This window comes from Cervus elaphus, chromosome 5 (assembly GCF_910594005.1).
Source record: "Cervus elaphus chromosome 5, mCerEla1.1, whole genome shotgun sequence".
Classification (NCBI taxonomy): Eukaryota; Metazoa; Chordata; class Mammalia; order Artiodactyla; family Cervidae; genus Cervus; species Cervus elaphus.
In genome coordinates this window covers 97,173,554-97,199,143 of record NC_057819.1, presented here as the reverse complement: position 1 = coordinate 97,199,143, position 25,590 = coordinate 97,173,554, and the positions used below count along the sequence as shown (strand labels likewise).

At 54.6% G+C, this 25,590-nt stretch overlaps 1 protein-coding gene and 1 long non-coding RNA gene across 2 annotated transcripts; one reads left to right on the top strand and one right to left on the bottom strand.

Annotated features, from left to right (window-relative positions):
* Window positions 1-1,789: 1,789 nt before the first annotated feature.
* On the bottom strand, window positions 1,790-6,322 carry LOC122694557. The gene is made up of 3 exons (XR_006341204.1): window positions 6,217-6,322; window positions 2,749-3,174; window positions 1,790-2,320 (listed from the first exon to the last, which is right to left on the bottom strand). It is a non-coding gene; the product is annotated as an uncharacterized LOC122694557 (long non-coding RNA).
* P2RX1 (purinergic receptor P2X 1) lies at window positions 3,216-24,294 on the top strand. The gene is made up of 13 exons (XM_043903430.1): window positions 3,216-3,441; window positions 4,170-4,543; window positions 15,002-15,149; window positions 15,432-15,503; window positions 15,986-16,055; window positions 16,283-16,379; window positions 16,692-16,772; window positions 17,057-17,198; window positions 19,637-19,764; window positions 20,193-20,283; window positions 20,694-20,759; window positions 21,071-21,172; window positions 21,285-24,294. Exons 2-13 carry the CDS (start codon window positions 4,407-4,409, stop codon window positions 21,348-21,350), a joined length of 1,200 nt encoding a protein of 399 aa, XP_043759365.1. The 5' UTR covers window positions 3,216-3,441; window positions 4,170-4,406; the 3' UTR covers window positions 21,351-24,294.
* Window positions 24,295-25,590: the final 1,296 nt, after the last annotated feature.

The window sequence follows — 25,590 nt, the reverse complement described above, 5'->3', positions numbered from 1 at the left end:
ACGGGGCGGCCAAGGTAAACAGAGGTTTCCTACCTCACGGGCGCGGGCCCAGGAGGGAATTCCGGGGAAAGCCCCGGCATCCTTCACTCTGCATCAGGGATGGCAGCCACCAAAATACCCGTTGCTTCCCCCTGCTCCCTCCAGAGGCCAGGATTTTGTGCTTCTGTGCCCCCACACCCACTACACACCACATCTGGGAGGGAGGCCCACTGGGGCTGTGCTGGGAGAAGTGGAAGAGCAAACACAGAAAATGAAGACGTGTCCACACAAAGACCTGAATCCAAGGGTCCACAGCAGCTGTATTCACCGTGGCCCCAAACTAAAACAACCCAGACATCCATCGACGGGGAAGGATAAACAAACTGTGGTGTGTCCAGGCAGTGGAACGGCAACACCCACTCCTCCCAGCAATAAAAATCAGCACGCCCATCTCTGCAACAGAATGCATGATGCTGAAAACCCTGGTGCTGAGGAAAAGAAATCAGAACCAAAACAGCCCATACTGAGCTACTCCAGCTCTGTGAAATTCTAGAAAAGGCAAAACAAATCTAGTAACAGAGCCACGGAGCTGGACTGGGAGCCGGGGAAGATTGACAGCAAAGGGGCAGGAGGAAGGTACAAGAGTGATGGACTGCAGGGGGTGGTGCGTTGCAGGCATTTGTCAAAATTCATCAAACTGTGACTAAAATGGGTATGTGTGATTGCATGTAAGGTAGCTCAGACAGTAAAGAATCCACCTGCAATGTAGGAAACCTGGGTTCCATCCCCATCGGGAAGATCCCCTGGAGGAGGGCGTGGCAATCCCCTCCAGTATTCTTGCCTAGAAAATCCCATGGACAGAGGAGCGTCTGGCTGCAGTCCATGGGTCACAAAGAGCTGGACACAATCGAGCTACTGAACAACAAGAACAACAAATTTATACCCTAATGCAGTTTGATTTAGAAGAAAGAGAAAAGAGGTGGGGGCCAGAGTGAGTAGTGGGTACGTGGTTGCTGTGGGTGTAGCATCTCCAGCATCAGCTTGACGTGGACCTCTGGGTGTGTGCCTGCAAAGTGGGCAGTGCAGGGGCCCAGGCCAGCCCCAAATTGCCCCACATTCCAGGGGCAGAAAGAGGCTGAAGGCCAAGGGGAAATGACCCCAAAGCATGGAGGAGAACCAGGGGCCTGTGATGCCTCGGACACAGGCAGAGGGGCTCCAGCCGGGTCATGGCCCATAGTTGGGGATAGAAGAGGCTGGAGAAGCCATGTAAGGTCCAGGTGGTGGGGAGAAGCCAGCCTGGGGTCCCCTGCTGTGTCCTCCGCATGGATGCCCGCCCTCCCCACATGTCCCCCAGACAGTCCAGTTAGACCAGCCCAGGGCCGTGTTCCAGCCAGTGTCTGAGAGGCTGAGGCACCAGGTGAGTCCCTGGGACACCTGAGACTAGCCCAGATGGTCTGGGGAGCTTGGGCTGAGCTCCTCTTCGGGCGGCAGTGTGGCCTCTGCAACCTTGGGACGCTGAATGGCCAAGAAGACTCTTTGGAGCCTGTGCGACCCCCCTGAGGGCCTGGGCTGGCCTTCAGGACAGGCACACAGGCCCTCTCCATGTTCACAGAGCCGCTAAATTTAGCCAGGCAGGGGAGGCTGTCCTGGGGCCGAGCACTTGGCAGCAATGCCTTGTCTCCCTACAAGGCCCGGCCCAGTGCCCGAGCCGGCCATCCGGCCTTTGGGCTTATAAGGCAGGTCTGGCGGCTCTCAAGGGCTGGAGTCTTGGGGTGGGCTCTGGGCCAAGATCTCAGACTTTGGGGAACCTCCTTCCTGGCCACCGGCAGACATGGGAGCTAGTCGCTGTGTGACGGTGGGCCAGGCACTCAACTTCCAGAGCCTCCGTGGCCTTACCTGTAAAATGCTGATTCTCCAAGCAGGGCTGCTATAAAGAAAAGCCCGCAGCATTCCAGCCTTCCCTCACCCCCCAAGATGTCTAGAACAAACAAAGATATCTGTCCCTGGGGATGCTGAAGCTGGGGCCAAGTGTAGGAAACCACAGCCCTCAATGCAAAGATGCATTTTAGAACCGGTGGAGGGACGTTGACTCTATCAGCTGCCTGTCTTACTCTGCAGAGTTATCCACAAGAAAAGGAATCTGGGGAAAGAAATAGAACTTCTTTTGTTTCTTTTTGTTTCTTCGGGGGTTATGATAACATCCCCAAATGAGACTGTTCTCCAGGGCGTCCTGTTTTCTGAGGGTCAGGGTCAGAACCGAGGCTGTAACAGGAGCTCATGTGTGTGCTCCAGGCAAATCTGTCTGTCCATGGGTCCATCTGTCCATTAGCAAGCCTGGCTCCTTGAGGGAGAGAGAGATGGAGGAGGAAGGGGAGAACATGGTGATGGTGTGAAAGGCACAAACACAGGTTGGAGAAGGTCTGCCTGACTTCCTTCCCTTCCTCCCTCCCTTCCTCCATCCCCCATCCTTTCCTCCTTCCTTTCTCATCTCCCTCTCTGCTCCCTTCCTTTCCCCCACCATGCCCCCTCATCCAGTCCCAGCAACCCTCCTGAGATGGTTCAGACTCGGTGTCAGCATCCACCACCCCACCTCCAGTTGCAAACAATTCACGTCCAGGGCCTGCTAGTCCAAGGACCATGAGGTCAGGTGGGAAGAGGACAGATCCTTTTGTCTAGGGGTCGAGACCAGGCCAAAGGGATGTGGCTACCACAGCTCTGTCCCCCAGCATCTCTGGATTTTCCTAGAAAAGCCCAGGAAGTGGTACTCACCAGGCCCTCTTGAAGGTAGCATCACTGAGCTTGAGACTGGCGGGCACTCTGTGCAAGATGAGGGTGGTCTGTTTGATGGGGGGATTGGCCTGGGTGGGCTGGAAGGGGCTGCAGGCCTGCCCTCAGTTGGGGGGCCCCTTGCTGTCCAGAAGGCCGCTCTACCCAGACAAGAGGCTGGGATTCCCAGCCCTGGGGCCTGGCTCCGGGCCCAGAGTGATTTCCCAGTTACAGCCCCGCCAGGAAGAAGACTCCTATCAGACTTCAGGGTGGGGCAGCTTGGACAGGGCTGGGGGCGGGGCTGAGGGAACCCCTGCCTGGGCTGAGGGAGGGCCAGGGAGTCCTTCCTGCTTCTTGCGGCGGCTTCCTGTATCTTGCAGGGTGAGCTTGGGCAATTCATTTCTCCTCTCTGAGCTCCGGTTTCCTCACCTGCAGAATGAGGGGGAGCTGGGGGAGAAGCTTCCAGCTCTGGTGTTCTGAGAGCTTGCACAGGACTTGTCCCCATCCAGCCCAGCCCCCGGGGACCCCTGCGTTCAGAGCCTGGGCTGGGGGCGAGCGCAGGGGCCGCAGAGGAGCTGTACCCCAAGCTCAAGAGCCGCCTGTTTCTCTGTCCTCAGTGTTTTCAGGACCCACCCCCGGGACGTCGACTTAGGAAGAAAGCTCACTCTCGCCCTGTTTCACAGAGGAGGAAGGGAGGTGAGGCAAGGCACCAGGCCCCTCAGCAGGCAGCGGAGCTGGGAGTGGGCACCGAGACCATCTCACGTCAGGCTTTCCAAGCTGGGCTCAGGGAGCCCGACCATGACGTGTGATAGATGTGGCCCTTATCCTGTCTGGGTACCTGCGCCCAGGTACCCAGAAATGCTGGTTTCAGGGTTGTGGAGGTGAATCCAGGACAGGATCAGTGGGGGGTCGGAGATGCCAGCCCAGCACTGAAGTTGACTGGGCACAGGCCAGGCTCAGATCCAGAGAGATGGATGGATGGAAGGGGGTCTGGGAGGTCAGGGTGGGGGTCCTGCCTTGGGCTCAGCAAGTGTCAGGGAGCCCGACGGGAAGCAGCCTTCTTTCCTCTCTGCCCTCCTGGCTGCAGAGCCCCAGGGCCTGCGCGCTCCACCTGGGGGCCGAGGGAGGGCAGGGAAGATGTTTGGATACAGGATGAGTTCCTGGTGTGGGGAGGGCTTCAGCCAGAGGCCACTCCACCCAAGCCCTGGCCTGAGCCCCCAGCTCTCTTCTACCAGGTTTGTGGGGGGCTGACGGCTTTATCTTTTTCTTGTGACGGGTGGCCCGTGGTTTCCTGCCAACAACTCCTGTTTCCGGAGGCCCAGCAGGGCCGCCCAGGCGGAGTCAGGAGGGGCAATGGGGCTGGGCCTGGGTGGCCCCCCTCCAGCCCCGCCCCCATCTATCTTTGGGAATTTATTTGTCCACAGGCACGGCTGGCCCACAGTCCATCGCCTGCCAGGGGCCAAGAGCAGCTCTGACCACCCAAGGACGCTCCCACCCAACTCAAGTGCTGCCAACCGACCTCTGACTCCTGACCTCTGGGCGCACCTGCCCCACCCTGCTCTTTGTGAGGGGCTGGGGAACCCCTAGAAGCTTCACCACTGTAGACGCTGTGAGTGTTGACGCCTAGCTCACCCCTGGGGTGAGCCCCCAGCCCGGCCACCATGGCGCAGCGGCTCCAGGATGAGCTGGCTGCCTTCTTCTTCGAGTATGACACCCCCCGGATGGTACTCGTGCGCAACAAGAAGGTGGGCATCGTCTTCCGCCTGATCCAGCTCGTGGTCCTGGTCTATGTCGTTGGGTGAGTGTGGACCCCCCTCCCCACCACCCCCTGCCACCAGCCCCCAGCCCCAGCCTCCAGGCCCTGCGATGCCTCCCATGACCCCCAGAGAGCCCCTCTTTCTCTCCATGGCTGTCATCCCTCCTGACAAACCATTGCGGTGCCTTTCAGAAGGAACGGGAACCTGCTAACTCGCTGCCGAGATGGGGACGCCGGGGCGAGGGGCAGCCCTGCCCCCAATCATATGGGGACAAGAGGTTAAGCCCTTGGGCCCTGAGGAACTGACTCACGGCTAACGGTTCCCTCGGGTGGTGGGAGGTGCTGGAGGCCCCAGCCAGCCCCACAGAGCCCTTCCACCTCTGACCTCCCAATGCGCTGCTGAGGGATGGAGGCAGTGCCACGCCTTACAAGCCAGGGTGGGATAGACCCTGCTCCCATCTGCCTGCCTGAACTAGAGGCGTCCTGGGCTGCTTGAGACTCTGAGCAGAGACACCTGCAGGTTCAGAACACCTGGTGCCTTAAAGGCGCCATGTCCCCCGAAGGTCGGAGGTCAGCTCTGGCCCCGGGGATGACAGCCCCTTTCTGGGCATCACGGGGCCTACCCCACCCTCCCAGGGCTGCAGGGGCAGAAGTAGCTGGGACTCACCTATGGGCAGCTATTCCAGGGACCACGCGAAGGCCACCTTCCTGCTGCCTCAGCAGGTGCCGGTGTGATCACACGTGTGGGGTGTGGCGCGTGTGTGTCATACCCAGAGCTCTGCGTGGTGTATGTGCCTCCACGTGTCTGGGCACCTGCTCATCAGGTGTGGCTGCTGGGTGTGTCTCTGGGACTGAGTGCCCTGGTGTGTGTGTGGTGGGGGGAGCAGGTGCACTTACAGTCACCCCACAGAGGGCTCCCGGAGGCCCCAGGGCCACTGAAGGGGGTTCAGCCCCTGCTGGGGGGTCTGGGGCACCAGTAACCCTGCCCCTCTGGTCTCCACATCCACATTTTTGCCTTGAGACCAAACCAGGGCGGGCCGACCAGGAGGCCAAATGGCGACCACATAGTCCTGGTTCTCCCAAGGCCTTTATCATGCGAAGCAGCCTCCCTTGGCTCCATCCGGCCCCCCAGATCTCAGAACCGGGCAGGTGGAGCACGGCCACAGACCACCCCCCCAAGAGCTTTCGGCCTCGGCCTTCTGTCCACAAACCAATTTGATATCTGCAGTGTCACTGAGCTTGTGAGGGAAACGGACCCAGAGGGGAGCAGTGGGGTTTCCAGGTCACTCAGCAAGTCAGCAGCCAGTCCCAGTTTGAACCGGGGCCTCCTGATCCCCGGCCTCCTCCTCTCCTGCCTCACGAGGGAGAACCCTTCTAATGGGCGACCGATGGGTGTCCACCATTAGCCACACTCCTGACCCCCCAGGGAAGGGAGGGGTTGCCCAGCCTGGCCCAGTCGACCCCTCGCCCCAAGAGGCCGGGAGAATGTTGTCCTCACTGCGGCCCCCGTGGTTCCGTTTCTGCTTCCGGGTCAGCACTGCGAGCAGTGGCATGTGCTGGTCACAGACTGTCAGAGGGAAAGGAGACAGTCCTGCAACCCACCCCCGGCTGCCGCGCATGCCCCAGGGCGCCACCCAGGGACGGGGACCTCCCTCCCCAGTCGGTACACTCAGCTTCCAAATGGACGCGGACTCCTTAGGGTTGCTAGGACTCACACTGACTTAGCCAGGTCCTCACAGCTACAAAGAGGCAGGATCAGGATCTGAATCCAGCCGTGTGGCTCCAAAGTCAGCCTTGATATCCTGGAAAGGAAGCATGCTCAGAGAAGGGCACTGACCTGCCCAAGTCACAAAGCAGAGGAAGGCAGGGTCCCTTTGAAACACCCCCTAACCTGACCCTCAAACTCCGGCTGGGGCTGCGACTCCTGCTGTCTCTGGCGCCCTCATCTGGCCACTTCCCATCACTGCACTGACCGCTCAGCCAGGCGCCCGCAGCCATTGACCAAACCCCGGCTGCACTTGGTCTCACAATCTGAGGTGCCGGTTTCTCAACTGTTCCACGGAGCAGTGGTTGGGGGTACCCTCTAAAGACGTTGCCTGAAGGCTCAATAATTTGCTCTTTCCTGAGGAGGGATGGCCTTTCTTTAATTACTCCCACCTTCCAACCTCCCCTGGTGGTTCAGACAGTAAAGAACCTATTGTAATGCAGGAGACCCGGGTTCAATCCCTGCGTTGGGAAGATCCCCTGGAGGAGAAAATGACAACCCACTCCAGTATCCTTGCCTGGAGAATTCCATGGACAGAGGAGCCTGGTGGGCTGCAAAGAGTCAGACGATTGGGCGATTGAGCATGGTAAGAAGGTTAGGACTTCTCTGGTGGTCCAGTGGTTAAGAATTCACCCGCCAGTGAGGGGAAACAGGTTCAGTCCCTAGTCTGGGAAGATGCCTCGGGGCAACTAAGCTCATGTGCCGCAATTACTGAGCCTGCACTCTAGAGCCTGTGAGCTGCAACTACTGAAGTCTGTGCGCCTTAGAGGCTGTGCTTCACAACAAGAGAAGCCACAGCGATGAGAAGCCCAGCACCGCAGCTAGAGAGTAGCTCCCGCTCACTGCAACTAGAGAAAGCCTGCACACAGCAACAAAGACCTAGTGCAGACAAAAATAAATAAATACAGGAATAATTTTTAAAAATTCAGGCAGTTAATTTACAGTTAGAGCTGTCTCCTGGGAGGTGATGAGCTCTCCATACTGGAGGTGTGCAGGCAGTGGGCTGTCATTCATGACCTCGCAGGTCCATACATGGGGTATGCTGGGACATGTCCCTGTCTGGCGTGCTCTGGTCAGGGGAGGAGAGAGGTCCAGCTGCACACACAGGTGGATCTCAAGGGGATTTGTGAATGCCACGTGGGAAGGAAAGTCTGGGAAGGCTTCCTGGAGGAGGAGACACAGTGATAGAACCAGGCTTAAGCAAAGGCCAGGAGGCTGTAGTCCAGGCAATCTTGCTCTTGGCTTTCCCATGGGCCTTCTGTGTGCCCCTATATGGAGCACTTGAAGCCACATGCCTCTGATCCTGGAGTGCACCTATCAGAGATAAGGAGAGATACGAATTATTGCTGGGAGAGAGGTATCTGAGGACACTTCTACAGCATCTTCTCTGTATCTAGGGCTGTGTCAAGTTCCCTGGGATAGAGGTGGGGTACAGGGTGGACAAGGGGAGAGAGAGAAGCTGGGGATGGATTAGCTGGAACTTCTTGGTTCCTATTGACAGAAACCCAATCAAAATGAAGAGTTGGGGGTATTGATTGGTTTGTGTAACTGAAAAATCAGTGCAGGCTTCAGGCCTGGTTGGATCCTCCACGATGAGGGTGCAGAAGCAGCACATTCTATGGGACATTGAGGAATTCAGGTTGGTCTCATTGGGTTCTCCAAGAAAGCAAACCAGGCTCTCCTCTTCTCGGCTCTCCTTTCCTCCATGGCGGCCTCATTCTCAAGACCTGTCCGCAGAGTGGAAAAAAGGCTACCAGCAGCCCTGGGGCACAACTCTGATCTCCTCCTCCAGAGTTCCAGTAAAGTCCCAGGTCCAACTCTTATTGACTGGGGTTGGGTCAAGTGCTCATCTCAGAACCAATCATTGTGGCCAAGGAAAGGGAGTATCCTGATTGGTGGAGCCTGGTTGAGTACCCACCTCAGTCTAGGCACTTCTGCAGGAAAGCAGAGTGTGATCAAAGGTCCTGGGGCAGGGAGGGAACAGCAAAAGCGTCACTAGGACTAGGCTGGGGGAGCATGAATGGAGCCAAGGGAGAGGGGAGGGAGGAACAAGCAGGGCCACTGGCTCAGACCTCTCAATGCTGAACTGAGGAGCATGGGCTTTTTCTGTATGTGGTGGGGGGCCATGGGAGGGTGTCTAACAGCCCGGGACAAGCAGGTGCTGGTGTAGAGTGGGGCAGTCAGAGGCAGGACATCTGAGAAGAAGCAGCAGTGATGACAGGAGAAGGTGAGGCCAAGGAAGAAGCAGTGAGCAAGGAAGACAGGTCATCATCCTGCGGGCCCCGCGCTGGGGCCTCTGCAGCCTCTTCTGCCCACCACTGCAGCTCTGAGCAACATGACCGGCATGGCCAGAGTTCCTGGCTTCTCAAGAGCAGTAAGAAACTGGAATTTATGGGTGAAAGGAACATCTCTTCATTTTTAGAGGCTGGCAACTCGTTCAAAACATTTAAAGACATAAATCATCAGCTTGACTTGTCTGCATGTTGATTAACTCCTGAGCCCCCAGTGTGGGCTGCAGCTCTGAACACAATCCTTCCTGGGCTTGGAGTCTGGTCTGGGCCCTCCCCAAGGATGCTCTGCCTGCTTGATAGTACGTGGCCCAAGGTTACACCCTGTATCACCAACCGCATGACCTGTCCTCCCTGTCCCATGTCAGAGCTGCCCTGGAGTCTGATCCAGCTCCTCTTGTGTCTCAGCCCCTCCCCCTACAAAAAGTTCTCTGGGTCTTTTGGTGAAAGCCAAGGGGAGACAGAGGGATGGAGGGATGCAAAGAATATGAACATGAGGCAGAGGAGGGGGCATGAGCATCACCATGTCCAGGCTGTGAGCCTGGAGGCTGGGGTAGGTACGGTTCTTTCCTGCAGGATGAAGGCACCAGAGAAGCAAGTTCTGTGGGGAGTTGAGGCGTTCAGTTTGGCCCAACTGAACTTTTGTTTTGAGATGGATTTCCCATGTCATAACATTCATCCTTTCAAAATATGCAAGTTGGTGGTTTTCAGTATAATCTCAAAGTTGTGTAACCATTGTGCTCAATCGTGTCCAACTCTTTGCGACTCCATGGCCTATAGCCCGCCAGGCTCCTCTGTCCATGGAATTTTCCAGGCAAGAATACTGGAGTGTGTTGCCATGCCCTCGTCCAGAGGATCTTCCCAACTCAGGGATTGAATCCATGTCTCCTGCGTCTCCTAAATTGGCAGGCAGATTCTTTACCACTGAGCCACCATCACCACTATCTAATTCCAGAATATTTGCACTACCCCCAAATGAACTTCATTGGAAGGACTGATGTTGAAGCTGAAAACTCCAATACTTTGGCCACCTGATGCGAAGAATTGACTCATTGGAAAAGACTCTGATGCTGGGAAAGATTGAGGGCAGGAGGAGAAGGGGACGACAGAGGATGAGATGGTTGGATGGCAGCACCAACTCGATGGACATGGGTTTGGGTGGACTCCGGGAGTTGGTGATGGACAGGGAGGCCTAGCGTGCTGCGGTTCATGGGGTTGCAAAGAGTCGGACACGACTGAGCAACTGAACTAAACTGAAAATGAACTTCACACCGTTAGCAATCATTCCTCATGGCTCCTTACCTCTTACTTTGCCTATTCTGGATATTTCATGTAGATAAAATCATACAACATGTGGCCTTTTTGTGTCTGGTTTCTTTTACTTAGCATCATGTTTTCAAGGTTCATCCATGTTAGTTATAACACGTTTCAGTTCTTCAGTCCTTTTCAGGGCTGGATAATATGCCATTGTATGGAAATTCACACTTTACTGGACATCTGAGTTGTTTCCACTTTCTGCTTGTGAATAATGTTGTGAACATTTGTGTATGAGTTTCTGTGAGGATATGTTTTCAATTTTATTGGGTATTCAGTTCCTGGTAATAGCTTATGGTGAAAGGTGTCAGATTCTTGATCTCCAAAGAAGATTTAGCTTTGGGACCAGGGACCAAGCTTACTCACTCAAGAGTTTTTGTGTAGCAGAGTTTTATTAAAGTATGAAAATGGACAGAAAGAGCTTCTGACATAGGCATCAGAAGGGGGACGGAGAGTGTCCCCCTCGCTATTCTAAGCAAGGGAGTTATATACTTTTTAAATTAGTTATTACAATAAATCACAAGAATGTCTTAAGGTTGTAAAGATCTTACTAGACCCACTCCCATATTTTACATTTTAAGATAAGAGGATTAGCCAGAAGGTTTTCAGGAAGGAGAAACTGTCCTCAAGCAGGATACATTGTTGTTATACAATCTTTAGTACAGAGTTTAAACTGAGTTGTTTGTTGTGTAATCATCAGTTCCAGGCTTAAAGAAAAAAAAATGATTTATGTGACTAAAACTAAGGAATGTAGAGAAAAAAAAGATGTTTGTCCTTTCTTCTTCCTTGAGAATTCCAGGTCCCTATCTCCTCCTCAAGAACCCCAGAGCTCTCCTTCTCAGGGACCCTGGACTTCTTGTCAACCTGCCTAGGAATTGACTCTCTCACTAGGTGTGGAGTTGCTGAGTCAATGGTAATTTCATGTTTAACTTCTTTTTTTAATATTTATCTATTTATTTATGGGGCTGCCTCAGGTCTTAGCTGCCACACGTGAGATCTTCACTGTAGACTCTCTGGTTGTGGTGCCTGGACTCAGCTATTGCAGCACACAGGCTTAGCTGCTCTGCGGCATGTGAGATCTTAGTCCCAGACCGGGGATTGAACCTGTGTCCCCTGCATTGCCAGGCAGATTCGTAACCACTGGTCTACCAGGGAAGTTCCTCCACGCTTAACTTTTCGAGGACCTTCCAGACTGTTTTCCAAAGGGTCAAGTTAAGTTGGAGGTAACTGTGAGATGTTTGGAGGCGGGGTGGGCCCGGGGCAAGGGGAAGGAATGCGTGTCACCAGACATTCACAGTTGGAGCTTCAACATTTGGATAAGCTCTTCGAGAGCAGAATTTGGGTTTATTTGGTTCTTTTCTGTATTTTTCATGCTGAGAGCGGTCCTTGGCACATAATAGGGGCCTGATAAATAGATACTTGTTGAATGACTAAATGAATGTGTGGGATTGAATCCCGGAGGAGAGCGCAGAAGCGGAGATAGAAAATCAGGGACAAAGTGTGCCTGCAGCGGTGCACACAGGGTTCCGCCTGGGCTGAGAATAGAAGCCAGGGGATGGGGGCAGACTGACATTTAAGGAGGAATTGGTGAAGGAGCACCAGAAACCGTAAATAAATAGGATTTTTTTTTTATGGGCTAACTGCATGCCAAGCACTGTGTTGATTTCCTTAAAGCGAACTCACAGGGACATCCTCCAGTCACCTCGACCCTTTCTCTTCTTGAGGCCCAGGCTCAATGAGGGGCTGCATTTGCTGAGTGAGCAGCATCTTTGAAGCAAGTGCCTTCACTTCCTTTTTAACTGAGAAATCCAGGGCTCAAGAGGTTTAGTCTTTAGCCTGAAGCCACACAGCTGGTGAGTGGCACTCCTGGTACTTGAACCTTGACCTCTGCGGCTCCAGAGGCTGCACTCAGCCTCTCCACCATGTGACCTCTCCCACAAGGGGCTGTTGGAGAAGAGAGACCAGGTCAGGGTGTTGCGGAGGGTGAGGAGGAAAGAATGGGAAAGAGAATTTCTGCAAGAGGAGGGGCTTCTGAAGATGCTAGTGTCTTTGGCATCAGGCCCCCTCGGTGGCCTTCCTGGGCTGGTGACTACGATACCCAGTCAAGGTGAGCTGGCTTTGGAGGAGCGGGCCTGTTATTATCAGAACTAAGGTCACCGAGGCCAGATTTGCGCCTCCCGGGACTGACAGCCCCTGGGGGCAGACACAGCGGGAATGGTGACATTGGCTCCAGGGCACAGCCTCTGTGTGGCTCCCGGTAGACATGTTGATTCCAGGCTATTCTGGGCTGGGGGCTTTGAGCCTGGGGTCTGTCTCAGACACAGAAGGGACACTCCCTTCAGTTCAGTTCAGTTGCTCAATTGTGTCCTACTCTTTGCAACCCCACGGACTGCAGCATGTCATGCCTCCCTGTCCATCACCAACTCCCAGAGCTTGCTCAAACTCATGTCCATCAAGTCGGTGATGCCATCCAACCGTCTCATCCTCTGTCGTTCCCTTCTTCTCCTGCCTTCAAACTTTCCCAGCATCAGGGTCTTTTCCAATGAGTCAATTCTTTGCATCAGGTGGCCAAAGTATTGGCGTTTCAGCTTCAGCATCAGTCCTTCCAATGAACATTCAGGAGTAATTTTACACTCCCTTAGGCCTCTCTTTTTCCATCTCTACATGAGGAGATGGGTATGGGCAAAGAGAGAAATGCTGCTAGGATGTCAGGGATGGGAGCTGCCAAGAGGCAGGCCAGTGACCTCTCCTGCAGCGGGTTCAGAATACAGGGCAGCTCCCCATCTTCCCTGACAACAGTGACTTCAGATAGCCTACCTTCCCTGGTGGGGCTGGAGACAGGGAGGCAGGCTCGGGATGCTGAGCTTTAGGAGCCTCCGTTGGGCCTCACCTGTTGCCATCTGAGACCTGCAGGGGGCAGCAGTGACCATGCTTCAGCTTGGGAGGAGGGGTCTGGGGGCCAGCACCAGGCTGGGGTGGGGGATGGGGGTGGCAGGGAAGGGTCTTAGAGGAGAGGAGTGGACTCTAGGAGGGGAGAGGAGGACATGGTGGGCTGCCTTCCTGGGGCCTGGAGCAGGGACACACCCCCAGAGAGCCAGCAGTGGCTCTGAGAATAAGAGGCCAGGAGAATTCTGTCTTGGGGCCTGAGTTCTGGGGGACAGAAGAGGGACTTTGAGCTCTGCATTGGACAGGTGGGTTAAAGCTAGTGTGAGCAGTGATAGAGGCAGAAACACACCTCCCGACACTCAGTCGCAGCCACAGTTGTGCTCACAGATTTGCCCTGGAGATACACAACTACGCTCTCTGATGGGTTCCATGGACACACACACACACACACACACACACACACACACACACACTCTGACAGGGAATCGCCAAGATTCTTTCCTGAAGGAAGGGGACCACACCCTGGAGAGGAGTATTCTCCAGAACTCTCATTTGTAAGCAGCGGAAACCAAACCCAAACTGGCTTAAATAAAGGAAAAGAATTTATGAGCTCATGTAACTGGAAAATCCAGAAGTAGATTTTTCAACATGCTTCAGGTATGGCAGGATCCAGGTGCTCAAGCAGCATTGTCAGCAGTCCAGTCCTCTCCATCTCCTGGCCTGGCTTTTCCCTTAAGTTGGTTTCATTTTCAGGCTGGCTCTCTCCGTGAGATAACAAAGATGACTCACCATAGTTTTGGTCTGGTAACCACCTGGCTTAGCCACTCAGCCGAAACATTGTCTCTTTCCCAGTAATTCCCAGAAAAATTCTGGCCTCACTGCTGAAACTCCTCAGGATTCTGTGCCCATGCTTAGACCCATTGTCGTTGCAAGGGCGGTGGAACATTGCTTAGCAAGCCGTGGTCATGTGCCCCCACCATGGAGCTAGAAGGGAGGTTGGCCCCACAAAACCTCCCAGATTAAAAGTAAAGAACCTAGAGGAACAGGGGTTCTTTTTTTGAAAATATTTATTTATGTGGCTGAGTTGGGTGTTCGTTGCAGCATGCAGGATCTTTAGTTGTGTCATGAGAACTCTTAGTTGTGGCTTGTGGGATCTAGTTCCCTGACTAGGGATGGAACCCAGGCACCTAGCATTGGGAGCATGGAGTCTTAGCCACTCGACCACCAGGGAAGTCCCAAGAGCAGGGGTTCTCGATGCTGGGAGGAGAAGGCCAGAATTTCCCAGGAAAGCTGGGAGGCCTCCAGACTGAGCCACTCCCACCAGGGCCTCATCTGGGGCCTGATGCTATAAGTCCCTCAAAAGCCCCCTCTGGCTTCCCTTCCAGTCAGTCCCCCTCCCCAGAAGCTCCCAGCAGAGCTGAGATAATAGTAGCTGACGTCTGTCTGTATGGCGCTTACCCCACCTCAGTTTCCATTCTAAGTGCTTTTCCAGGCATTGACTCACAGCACAAGTACTGTTGCTACTCTTGTTGTTTACATTTTACAAGGAAACTGAAACAGAGAGGAACTGAATAGCTTCCCCAAATCATACAGCCTGAGATGCAAGCCGGGACTTGGACACCAAAGGTCAGGCTTTCAGGCATCACCATGCTCTGCTGTTTCTCAGTGGGAGGGACTCAGGAAGGAAGGAGATAGGGATGAAGACCGGGGTCCAAGAAGCTTGAAAAGTGAAAGTGTTAGTTGCTCAATTGTGTCCGACTCTTTGCGACCCCATGGACTATGGCCTGCCAGGCACCTCTGTCCAAGGGGATCCTCCAGGCAAGAATACAGGAGTGGGTATTCCCTTTTCCAGGGAATCTTCCTGACCCAGGGATCAAACCCAGGTCTGTGCATTGCAGGCAGACTCTTTACCATGTAAGTCCCCAAGATGCTTGGCCTCCACCAAACCCTACTCTTGGAAAAGAAGCCAAAAGAGACCTGCAGGGGCTCTTCTCCCTGGGAATTAGTATTTTCCTAGTGAAAAGAAGGATGGAGCTCCCACATGGGGAGGCAGGTGAAGATTTCCCGCCTCCAGCCCCACACGAAGCTTTAGGAGTAGAGTGGCCCCAGAGATTCACTTGGGGACGGGAAGGGAAAGGACTTCCCCTTCCCAGGGGAGGGAGGAAGAGGCAGTGGCCCACAGCCTCGTGCCATCCCCGAGTGGCTCTGCCCAGCTCTGGCCCCTCTGCCCTCCTCATCCCCCTCCAGGTGGGTGTTTGTCTACGAGAAGGGCTACCAGACCTCAAGCGGCCTCATCAGCAGTGTGTCTGTTAAACTCAAAGGTCTGGCTGTGACACAGCTCCCAAGCCTGGGCCCCCAGGTCTGGGATGTGGCCGACTACGTCTTCCCAGCACAGGTGAGCTGACTGTGGGGAGGCACCTCCCACCCACAGGGTGTGCAGGCTCAGAGCTGGGTTAGGGACCCAGCCTCGCTCCTGTCTCTCCCTCTGGGCCTCAGTTTCCCCGTGAACGAGGGACAGATGCAGCCTCGTAACATCACCCCACTCTGATGTCATGAATGTAGAGGCTGCTGGGGGTCCTGTGGGTTCTGGGGGCTGGCTGGGACCGTGCTGGCGTTCTCCAGGCTCTTCTCCCAGCTCAGAACCCTGTCTTGCCCTCCCCCTGCCTCTCACTTCCAGGGGGACAGCTCCTTCGTGGTCATGACCAATTTTATCGCCACCCCCCGGCAGGCTCAAGGTCACTGTGCAGAGGTGAGGACTGTTGCCCATTCCCTGTTTCTTGAACCTTCAGGAAAAAGTAATGTGGAAGAGGAGGTGCGCTTAAGTATTGGAGGGAAATCCTGATTAAGGCTCCCCGCGGGGCCATAATGATGGAATTTCAGGCGTAGATTCACACAGCGTGATGGCCCACTGTTGGCAGAGCTGAGGCTTCCCTCCCAGCTGTGTGCAAGCAGGATGCTGAGCCTCAGTGCCTGCCCAGTCCCCAACACCTTCCCCCCCAATCCCTGCCGGCTGACATCAGCCCTGGGGCAGCTGGGCACAAGCCCAGAGGGGTCTAGGCAGTGGGGGGACTGGGGAAAGGAAGCTGTGAGCAAGGGTCATCCTGAAGGGATCTCAGATCATGCCCCACACCCTCCCTAGGGCCCTGGGGGTGGGGGTGGGGTAGGGTGTGTGTGTATCTACTCAGGACCCAACCCAGGGGGCTTGTGGCCAGCAGCTCTCTTCTCCCCCAGAACCCAGAAGGGGGCACATGCATGAATAATAGCGGCTGCACCCCGGGAAAGGCAGAAAGGAAGGCTCAAGGTAAGGCCGTTCCCCTCGGTAGCTCCAGGCTTCCTCCACCAGGAAGTCCTTCCTGCCCCCTCTCCTCCTGCCACCCCGACCTTGGCCTCCCCCATCCCAGAAGGTGTGTCCTCAGGCTTCTGCTCTTGGGTGCCCCATCACTGGGGGCTCCCAGAAGCAGGGCCTGGGGAGTCTCCTCTGCAGCGCCAGCTTGGGGTGGGTACCCAGGGCTTCCACCCTCACTGCAGGCATCCGCACGGGCAAGTGTGTGGCCTTCAACGACACCATGCAGACCTGTGAGATCTTCGGCTGGTGCCCTGTGGAGGTGGACGACAACATCCCATGGTAACGCCCTGTCCTTCCCGGGAGCAGGGAGCAGGGTCCCCAGCCCAGACAGAGGGGTGTCTGGATCTGTGCTCTGGGAAGGGTCTGTCCCCACTTCTTCCAACCCCACCCACACCCCATATGTGCCGCCCAGGCCAAAGATGCCCCAGCCCCTGATCGAGGGGCCTGGGAGTCCACATTACAGCCCGCTCACCCCTCCAACGACACAGGAAGATCCCATGGGCTCTCACAGTCCCACCCCCCAGCCCATCTCCCGTGGGCTCGCGAGAGATTCCTGGGGAGAGGGTGGTGAGTGAGTGTGGTCTCCTCCAGCCCTGCCCTTCTCCAAGAGGCCGAGAACTTCACTCTCTTCATCAAGAACAGCATCAGCTTTCCACGCTTCAAGGTCACCAGGTTCGTGGGAAAAGCAGGCAGAAATGCAGGCAGCCCTCGGAGGCCACAACCTGTCACCTCTGTCACCCTGCACTCATGCTGACTTCCTTCTGGAGGCAGAAGCTCGGCTGGGCCCCTGTGTGTGGGGGCGGGGGGAGCTGCCTTCAGCTCCAAGGGCTGTGGGAGGGGCGTCTCTGGGGCCTGGGAGGGAGGGGGCCCCGAGCTCCTGGGCAGGGTGGGTACCCTCCCATGAGTACCCTCCCAGCTGGCATGCTGCCGCCACCAATGCCTTCTTGCCCACGCAGGCGCAACCTGGTGGAGGAGGTGGACGCCCGCTACATGAAGACCTGCCTCTATCACAAGACCTTGCACCCTCTGTGTCCCGTCTTCAAGCTCGGCTATGTGGTTCAGGAGTCAGGCCAGAATTTCAGCACCTTGGCCGAGAAGGTATGGTGCCGGGTGCGTGGGGAGGCCTGGACCCCAAATCATCAGGCTTTATTTTTTGACCTGGGTTAACAGGCCCAGTTAACCACCCCATCCCCCCAAGTCCCTGGTTCTGGCTGACCATATATACAGACCTATCCCTTAATAGTGGGGGCCCCTGAGATGCAGGCCTATGTCTTCGCCAGGCCCTGGCATGGACCTGGCACTGAGGAGGTGTCCAGAATGAATGGCCATAGGAAGATATGACCTGGATGTCTTCTGAGGGCTCACTGTTTCTCTTTTTCATTCATTAGTTAATTTTTGGATGCGTTGAGTCTTCATTGCTGCATGCAAACTTAGGCTACTCTCTGGTTGTGGCGAGTGGTGGCTACACTCAAGTTGCAGTGAGCAGGCTTCTCGCTGCGGTGGCATCTCTTGTTGGGGAGTACGGGCTCTAGGGCATAAAGGCTTCAGAAGCTGCAGCACACAGGCGTAGTTGTCCCACAGCAAGTGGGATCTTCCCAGACTGGGGATCAAACCCATGTCCCCTGCATTGGCAGGTGGATTCTTAACCACTGGACTACCAGGGGAGTCCTGCCTTTTAAATATTAGATAAAAGCAACTTAAATCCCATGGTCCACGCCCTTGAGAAGTCCTGTGCCTGCCTGGGGTTCCTGGGAATTCTGGAGGAATTCTCAGCTGTGCAGTCGTGTGGGGTTCCGAGAGGAGGGGAACCTTATAAAGAGCACAGACCAGCCTGACTGGGTTCAGATCCTGGCTCTGGCCTGAACGAGCCACATGACCTCAGACAAACTCCCTACCTTCAGTGTTTCTGAGCTTGTACTCCTGTGAAGTGGGAGAAATAACAGTACAAGTCTTGCAGGGTTGTCCTGACGTCACACGCAGGATGGCACTTCAGTGCTGCCTGGCCTGAGGCATCCAAGGTACATGTTTCCCCGTGATTCTTTTCATCAGGCTCCCGAGGGACTCAGAGATGGAAATCAGTCCCTTTCTGTGACATCACCCACCGAAACAACTCGCTCACCATTTGCTGTTGTTTAGTCGCTCAGTCTTGTCCAACTCTCCTGCAACCCCATGGACTGTAGCCCGCCAGGCTCTTCTGTCCATGGGTTTCCCCAGGCAAGAATACTGGAGTGGGTTGCCGTTTCCTTCTCCAGGGGAACCTTCCTGACCCAGGGATCGAACGCACGTCTCCTGCTTGGCAGACGGATTCTTTACCACTGAGCTACCTGGCAAGCCCTCATTCACTATACCTTTATCTAGTATGGGGGTCAACAAAGTTTTTCTTTAAAGGGCCAGAGAATAAGCATGAGCCACAGATCACATGGTCTCCATTCCAACGACCCAGGGCAAAGGCAACCACAGACAATAGGTAAACAAATTTGGCCCTTAAGCCTCAGTTTGCCACCCCCTGGAGGGGGTTTACTCTGTAGCAACACACAGGACCAGAAAGCTGAAGGTTATAGTTTTCCCCTTTCGTAAAAATCTCCCTACCACTCCGACTGGGAACTTCTCACCCATCACCATTGTCTACAAGCATCTAGCCTCCGGCTTACCTGCCTAGCTCCCCTGCTCTGACCTGACCCCCAGCTCTCCTGGTGCTCAGCCCACCCCCACCTGTTCCTGATTCTTGCGTCGCCCAGAGGAGCCTCACTTTCTCAGGTCCTTTCTTCCCAGCCCATGTCTTTACAGGCTTACTGTTAAAAATATGTATTATTCACCTGACTGCACCAGGTCTTATTGAGTCACACGGGATCTCCGATCTTCCTTGTGGCGTTCAGGTTCTTCAGTTGCAGCATGAAAACTCTCATTTTCGGCCTGTGGGATCTAGTTTCCCGATCAGGGATTGAACCTGGGCCCCCTGCATAGGGAGCAGAGAGTCTTAGCCACCAGGAACGTCCCTACAGACTCACTCTTTAATTCAACAGTGATTTCCTTGCTTCCCATGCTAGGACTCAGGAATCAGTGCAAATGAGTCAGTCCCACCCTTGTGGAGTTTATGGTCATGGGTGAATAATCAAACAAAAATAAATATATGGATACAAAGAAGCACATGTTTTAGAAGAAAATGCTTTAGAAGGAATCACAGGGGCATATTTGAGACTGAGGGTAGTGGTTAGGGGAGGCCTCTCAGGAGAAGTGACCAAAGGATGAGAAAGAGGCAGCCTTCTGGGAATGTGGGGTAGGGGAGGGGGTAACTGCATGTGCAAAGGCCCTGCGGTAGGAAGAATTTGGTGTATTCTAGAAACTGGAGTGTGATGGGCAGGAACTGGGGCCAGAGATGGTCATAGGGCCTCAACCCTCAAGCAGCTCCTCAGAGTCTCTTCTGAAACAAACAGCTAAACAAAAATGTTCCCTCTTCAAGAGACTGCTGGCACCAGTTATCAGGCAGGAGTTCTTGATCCTATACCCTGGATCTTGAGCTCCTGTGTCCCTGGCAGGGTGGGGTGGTGGGCATCACCATCGACTGGCACTGTGACCTGGACTGGCACGTGCGGCACTGCAAACCCGTCTACGAGTTCCATGGGCTGTACGAGGAGAAAAAGCTGTCTCAAGGCTTCAACTTCAGGTGCCTGCCGGGCCCCCACCAGTGCATCCTTCCTTGGGGCCCTGCGGGTTTTTCTACTCCCATCATCCCTTGAGATCAAGCCAGGAGGGGAGCAGAGGAGCCTGGGAAACTCCCATCCTCCTGGGATTGGCCAAGCAGGGAGCACAAGCTTAGAGGCCTGAGCCCCACCCCTGGCTCTCCACTCCCTTGAGGCCCACCTGGCCAGGACTGGCTGGGGAAATTGCCAACGTCAGGAGTTAGGGTGAAGGTTGAATACAGCATTCCTGGAATGAGGCTTGGATTCCTGCCTACAGTTCCCCTTCTATATAATATTGGGGGGCATGGGACTTCCTTATGGACCTCTAAGGGCTCCTGCATCCATGATGCTCTGGGAACTCTCGACCCGAGACATTTCTCCATCATTCCTGTGACCTCTCCCCTTCCCCAAGGTTTGCCAGGCACTTCGTGGAGAATGGGACCAACTACCGGCACCTCTTCAAGGTGTTTGGGATTCGCTTTGACATCCTGGTGGACGGCAAGGTGAGTGTCTGGTGTGAAGGGCAGCCCGAGACACATTCTTGGTTCCTGCTGGCATCTCTGGGGTGTCTATGGTTATAGGCGACGGGAAGTTGGATGGGCCTCATTCAGTACTTCTATATCTGATAACAGAGGTGCCGTTGCGGGCAGGGCTTTCCAATCTATGACTACACTGCCCCTCTACCTCCCCATGTCCAGGGTGGCATAGCCAAGGTCAAAACCCAGGGCTCCTGACCAGCAACTGCGTCCCTGTGCAGAGCCAGAACTGTGGGTAGTGGGCTGTGGGGCCAGCAAACACTGGAGGGTGGGGAAGTCCCCCTGCCCCTGGCCTAGTCTTAGGGCTTCTGAGGAAGGCCTTGTCCACCAGACCTTTCTGACCATTAACCCTTCCTTCCCCTGGGCCCTGCCACCAGGCTGGGAAGTTTGACATCATTCCCACAATGACCACCATTGGCTCTGGGATCGGCATCTTCGGGGTGGTAAGTGCTGAGGCCGTGCGGTCATTGTGCTGGGGTCAGTCCCTCTCCTTCCACACCTCAGCAACAAGTCTCCCACCCCAAAACCTGACCGAAATTGTTCACTCTTTCTGAGCCCACCCCACCTCTCTAGACCCACAGCCTGTCTGAGGAAACCGAGGCCCAGAGCTGGGGCAGGACAGAGGTGGGAGGGGACCTGAGTCCAGACAGGACTCAGCCTGGGCCCCGAGGTCAGCAGGGGTGGAGGTGGGGTGTGCAGGGTCCTGCCCCTGTCCCCCGACCCCTGTGCTCTCCCCTTCACCTGCCCCCCTCAGGCCACGGTTCTCTGTGACCTCCTTCTGCTTCACATCCTGCCCAAGAGGCACTACTACAAGCAGAAGAAGTTCAAGTACGCGGAGGACATGGGGCCAGGGCCGGTAAGAGAACTCCCCCAGTCAGCCCTTCGGAGGCTTCAGGCCCGCACGTCTGTGCCGGAGAACCAGCTGCTTCCGGGGGGCTGACCCACCCCCCTCCCCGATTCTCACACAGGGAGAGCGTGACCCCGCGGCCACCGGCTCCACCCTGGTTCTGCAGGAGAACATGAAGACATCCTGACCTCCGTCCTCGGCTCCTACTGGACGCAGCAGGAGGGGAGCCCTGCTCCCTGGGGAGCTGGTGGGGTCCCAGCCAGGGCAGAGGGGTCCCCCTGCCAGGGCGGAAGGGTCTCCCCAGGAGCTCTCCCACCCTCTCAGCCAGGCAGACACCAAGTTGCTGGAAGCTCACAATTCTGGGCTCCAGCTCCAACTCTGCAACCCTCCCAAGGGAGCCTTCCCCAGCCTCAGCCACTCCTGGCCCCAAGCTTTGTGCCTGTCCCTCTGGGCCTTCATCCATCCGCCCTGCTCCCTTGGGTCTCCAGACCTCTGCTCTCCCCAGTGGCAGCCACTAGCTGCGGGTGATTATTTAAATTTAAATTAATTAAGATTGAATAAAATTAAAACTTCAGTTCCTCCAACTAGCCACATTACAACTGGTAAATACACATGTGGCTAGAAGTTGCCCTACTGAACCACAAGAAATGTTTGCAGCATCGCAGAGAGTTCTGTTGGATGGCTAACCTTAAACCCTGTTTCCTACTGGCCCTAGATCTCCCTGGGATGCTTGTCAACAGTGCTGGCACTTGGGAATTCCCTGGTGGTCCCGTGGTTAGGATTTTCACCTCCAATGGCCAGGGCATGATCCCCTGGTTAGGGAGCTAGGATCCCACAAGCCATGAGGCCAAAAACAAACAAAGAAATCCAAAAACAGTGCCGGCACCTGGGCACACCCCAGATCTCCTGAACCAGAATTGCCCGGGCTGGTCACATGGTCTCCGAGGATAGCATAACCCTTCAGGACCTAAGTTTTAGAACTGCTCCTGATGGGGTATCAGACTTCATTGCAGCCAGCATCACCTGGCAGGTGATCACCTGACAGGCCTTTAGCAGGTGTGTAGTGTGCTCACAAGCCACACAGTGTCTCATGCACACACACACACATGCACTTACCCACATGCACACCCTCCTCCCATCCACACTGTGTGTTTGAACAGCTTGGGCCCTGCAAACACAACCATCTGAACACACCTACACCCCCAGGCACAGACTCATGGTCCACGCCTCGTCGCCTCCAGGGGGATGTGTTATCCTGAAGTGTGTGAGGCCAGGAAGGCCCTTCTTAGTGATGGATCCTTACTCAGCTACCTCTGGTCAGGGTGGGAGCCTCAGCCAAATCCTGGGCTCTCTGCCTGTGACCCAGCCGCGGCTCCCGAGGCCTGCCCAGCTCTGTTAACACAAGGTCTGAGAAATCAAGGGGTGGAGGATAATAAAAGGAATGGTAAATGAGTTCAAACCTCTGCCTTCTGCCTTTTCTTTCCTGCCTTCTCTAAAACTCAGCGTTCCCAGCTGTGAAACTCAGGGCCGAGCTGAGTGATCATTGAGGTCCTTCTGGATCTCTCCGTGGAGGTGGTGAGCTGACCCTTAAGTCCTGAGCCCCACAGAGGCAGTGCTGGGGATCGGTTCACCTTTATCCATGGGCCACTGTCCTGGCACAGCCCCAAACATTGGCGCTCTTCCCAATCTTCCACACACCCCTCTCCCGGTTTATAAAGGCCTAGCACTGGGACAAGCAGAGACCCCAGGCGTGGCCTCATGAAAGCTGGGCTGAAGAAGGGGCTGGCTGTCCTAGCAGAGAGTTGTGCTGGAGTCCCAAAGAGGAGAGGTAGGTCTTGAATGCAGACAGTATGGAAGGGGTCTCCAGGCACCTGGGCGGAGGGCATGACGTGAGGTCATGCACAGAGGGCATGACCCTCCGGCCACATGGGGTCTCTGGGCACCCCCATCACCATGCTCTGTCTAGACCAGCATTGTCCAACACTAGTGACAGAACGTTTTCTATCTGTGCTGCCCAATGTAGTATTCACATGTGGCCATTAAGTATTTAAAATGTGGCTCACGCAACCAAGGAACTGGATTTTTAATTTTATTTGTGTTAATTTAAATCGCCATATGTGGCTACTGGCTACCATATTGGACAGTATAGGCTAGTCCCACCCCTTGCCCTCAGGCCCTTGGCCTTCTGCCCTCTTCCCTAGCCAAGAGCCCTGTCTCAGATTTTACAAAACAGGAACTTTCCCTCTTCTTCCCTCCCTTCCTTCTCTGAATCTACCCGGTTTTGCACCTCCTGTCTCCTTCCCTCCTGAGCGAGCAGAGGATTCCTTCTTGATTTCCAAACCTCACCCAGCCTGGAGACCTTCCACTGAAGGCTGTCTCTCCTCTCTCTCCCACTCCTGCGTCTGCTCCCCTCTTCCACCTCCTTCTTGCCCGTGTTTCCCTGCTACTTGGCCCTCCCTTCACTGCCAACACCATTCCGGAAAGACCAGTCTACACGTATTCCCTCTGCATCCCCCCCTCTACGATTGGCCTCCAGCCCCTACCACCTTTCTAGATGCCCTTGCCAAGGTTACCAGCAGTGCCCTTGTTGCCACATCCAAGCGGACACTTCAGCCCATATCCTGCTTGGCCTGTCAGTCTCTGACACTGTTGGCCAAGCCCTCCTTTGTTGAAAGATTTCCTTTCAGCAACTCCTAGGTCCCACCCTCCCCTGATTTTCCTAGCCAGCCTGGTATATAGGGAAAAGATAGTTTTGAATTGCAGCTCTGCCACTATTGTCCTTGGGCAAGTTGTTTAACTCTCCAAGCCTCCTCTCTGAGTCAGGGATAATAATAGCCTCTACTCAGGTTGGGCTAAGATAAGATATGTAAAGTACCTAGCCTGGTACACAGCAGTGCTCTGCCCCTCCATCTATCCTCTCTGTCAATGGTGGAGTCAGCAAGCCATCCCCAGATATGTAGTCTCTACAGTGATACCGCCTTTGGTTCTTGGTTGGGTATGAGTCTGCCTAGAAGCTGCATTTCTCAGACACCTCTTGCAGCTGGCTCTAGTCATGTGACTAAGTTACAGCTAATTGGATGTTTGTAGAAGTGTCATGTGACACCTTCTGGGACCTTTCATTAAAAGAAAGCTGGTAGATCCTTTGTCCTCTTCTTTATCTTTGTCTCCATCTCACTGCCTGGGATGCATATGTGATGGTTGGAACTCTAGCCATCACCTTGAATCATGAGGACAAGAGTCAAATCCAGAGGTTGCTGGAGCAGTGAGTGGAAACAGTCACATCTGGGGGGGCTTCGTGGAGCAAAACTGGAGCAGAATTGTTGCCCCCAAACTAGGTTTACCTTGTAGTGGGTGTCCAGAGAAAAGACACAACCAAGCCAAAGAGTGGGAGAAGGAAGGATTTATTACTTGTAGCAAGTAAGCAGAACACTGGGGATTTTTCTCTGTAACAGTGTCTCTTGGGAACAGCAAAACTGGGGAAGTTTCAAGCTTAGGGCACATGCTTATTATTCATGAAGAGGCTTGGGGAGTTTACACGTCATAGAACTGAGGCAAAGGTTGACAGGAGGGTCAGAAAAGCTCAGCATCATCCCTTAGGTTCCGGTGGATCTTGTGGTTGAATGGGGTTTCAATTCTGCAAAACAACTCAAGAAAGTGCTTCAGGCTAAACTTTACCATTGAAACGGAGCTGGGGGGTCTTTACAACTGATGTATCATCTTTGCTGCTGCTACTTCTTTGCCTGACAACAGTTGTTTGATCCTGAATTCTTTTGTTCCTTTACAATCATTAATTACTGGGACCTGTTCATTCATTACTGAGACCTGTTCAAAGACACGGAGAAGGCAATGATATCCCACTCCAGTACTCTTCCCTGGAAAATCCCACGGACGGAGGAGCTTGGTAGGCTGCAGTCCATGGGGTCGCGAAGAGTCGGACATGACTGAGCAACTTCACTTTCACTTTTCACTTTTATGCATTGGAGAAGGAAATGGCAACCCACTCCAGTGTTCTTGCCTGGAGAATCCCAGGGATGGGGTCGCACAGAGTCGGACATGACTGAAGTGACTTAGCAGTAGCGGCAGCAGTTCAAAGACAAGCATTGTGGCCAGGCTTGGATCACAAAAGCGGCTTAGGGCACAAATGACTTCTCTTATGCCAAAATGCTACATTTGGTTCTTTTTCTCTGGGACTCCTTACTTTATCTGCTTACAATACCAACTCAAGACTGTTTTCCCTGAGGCTCTTAGGTGGAATTTCTGTTAGGTAAGTCAGAACTGCTTCTGCCTACTACAGAGATTTTGGGGCTTCCCTGATGGATCAAATGGTAAAGAATCTGCCTGCAGTGCAGGAGACCTGGGTTTGATCCCTGGGTTGGGAAGATCCCCTCCAGAAGGAAATGGCAACCTACTCCAGTATTCTTGCCTGG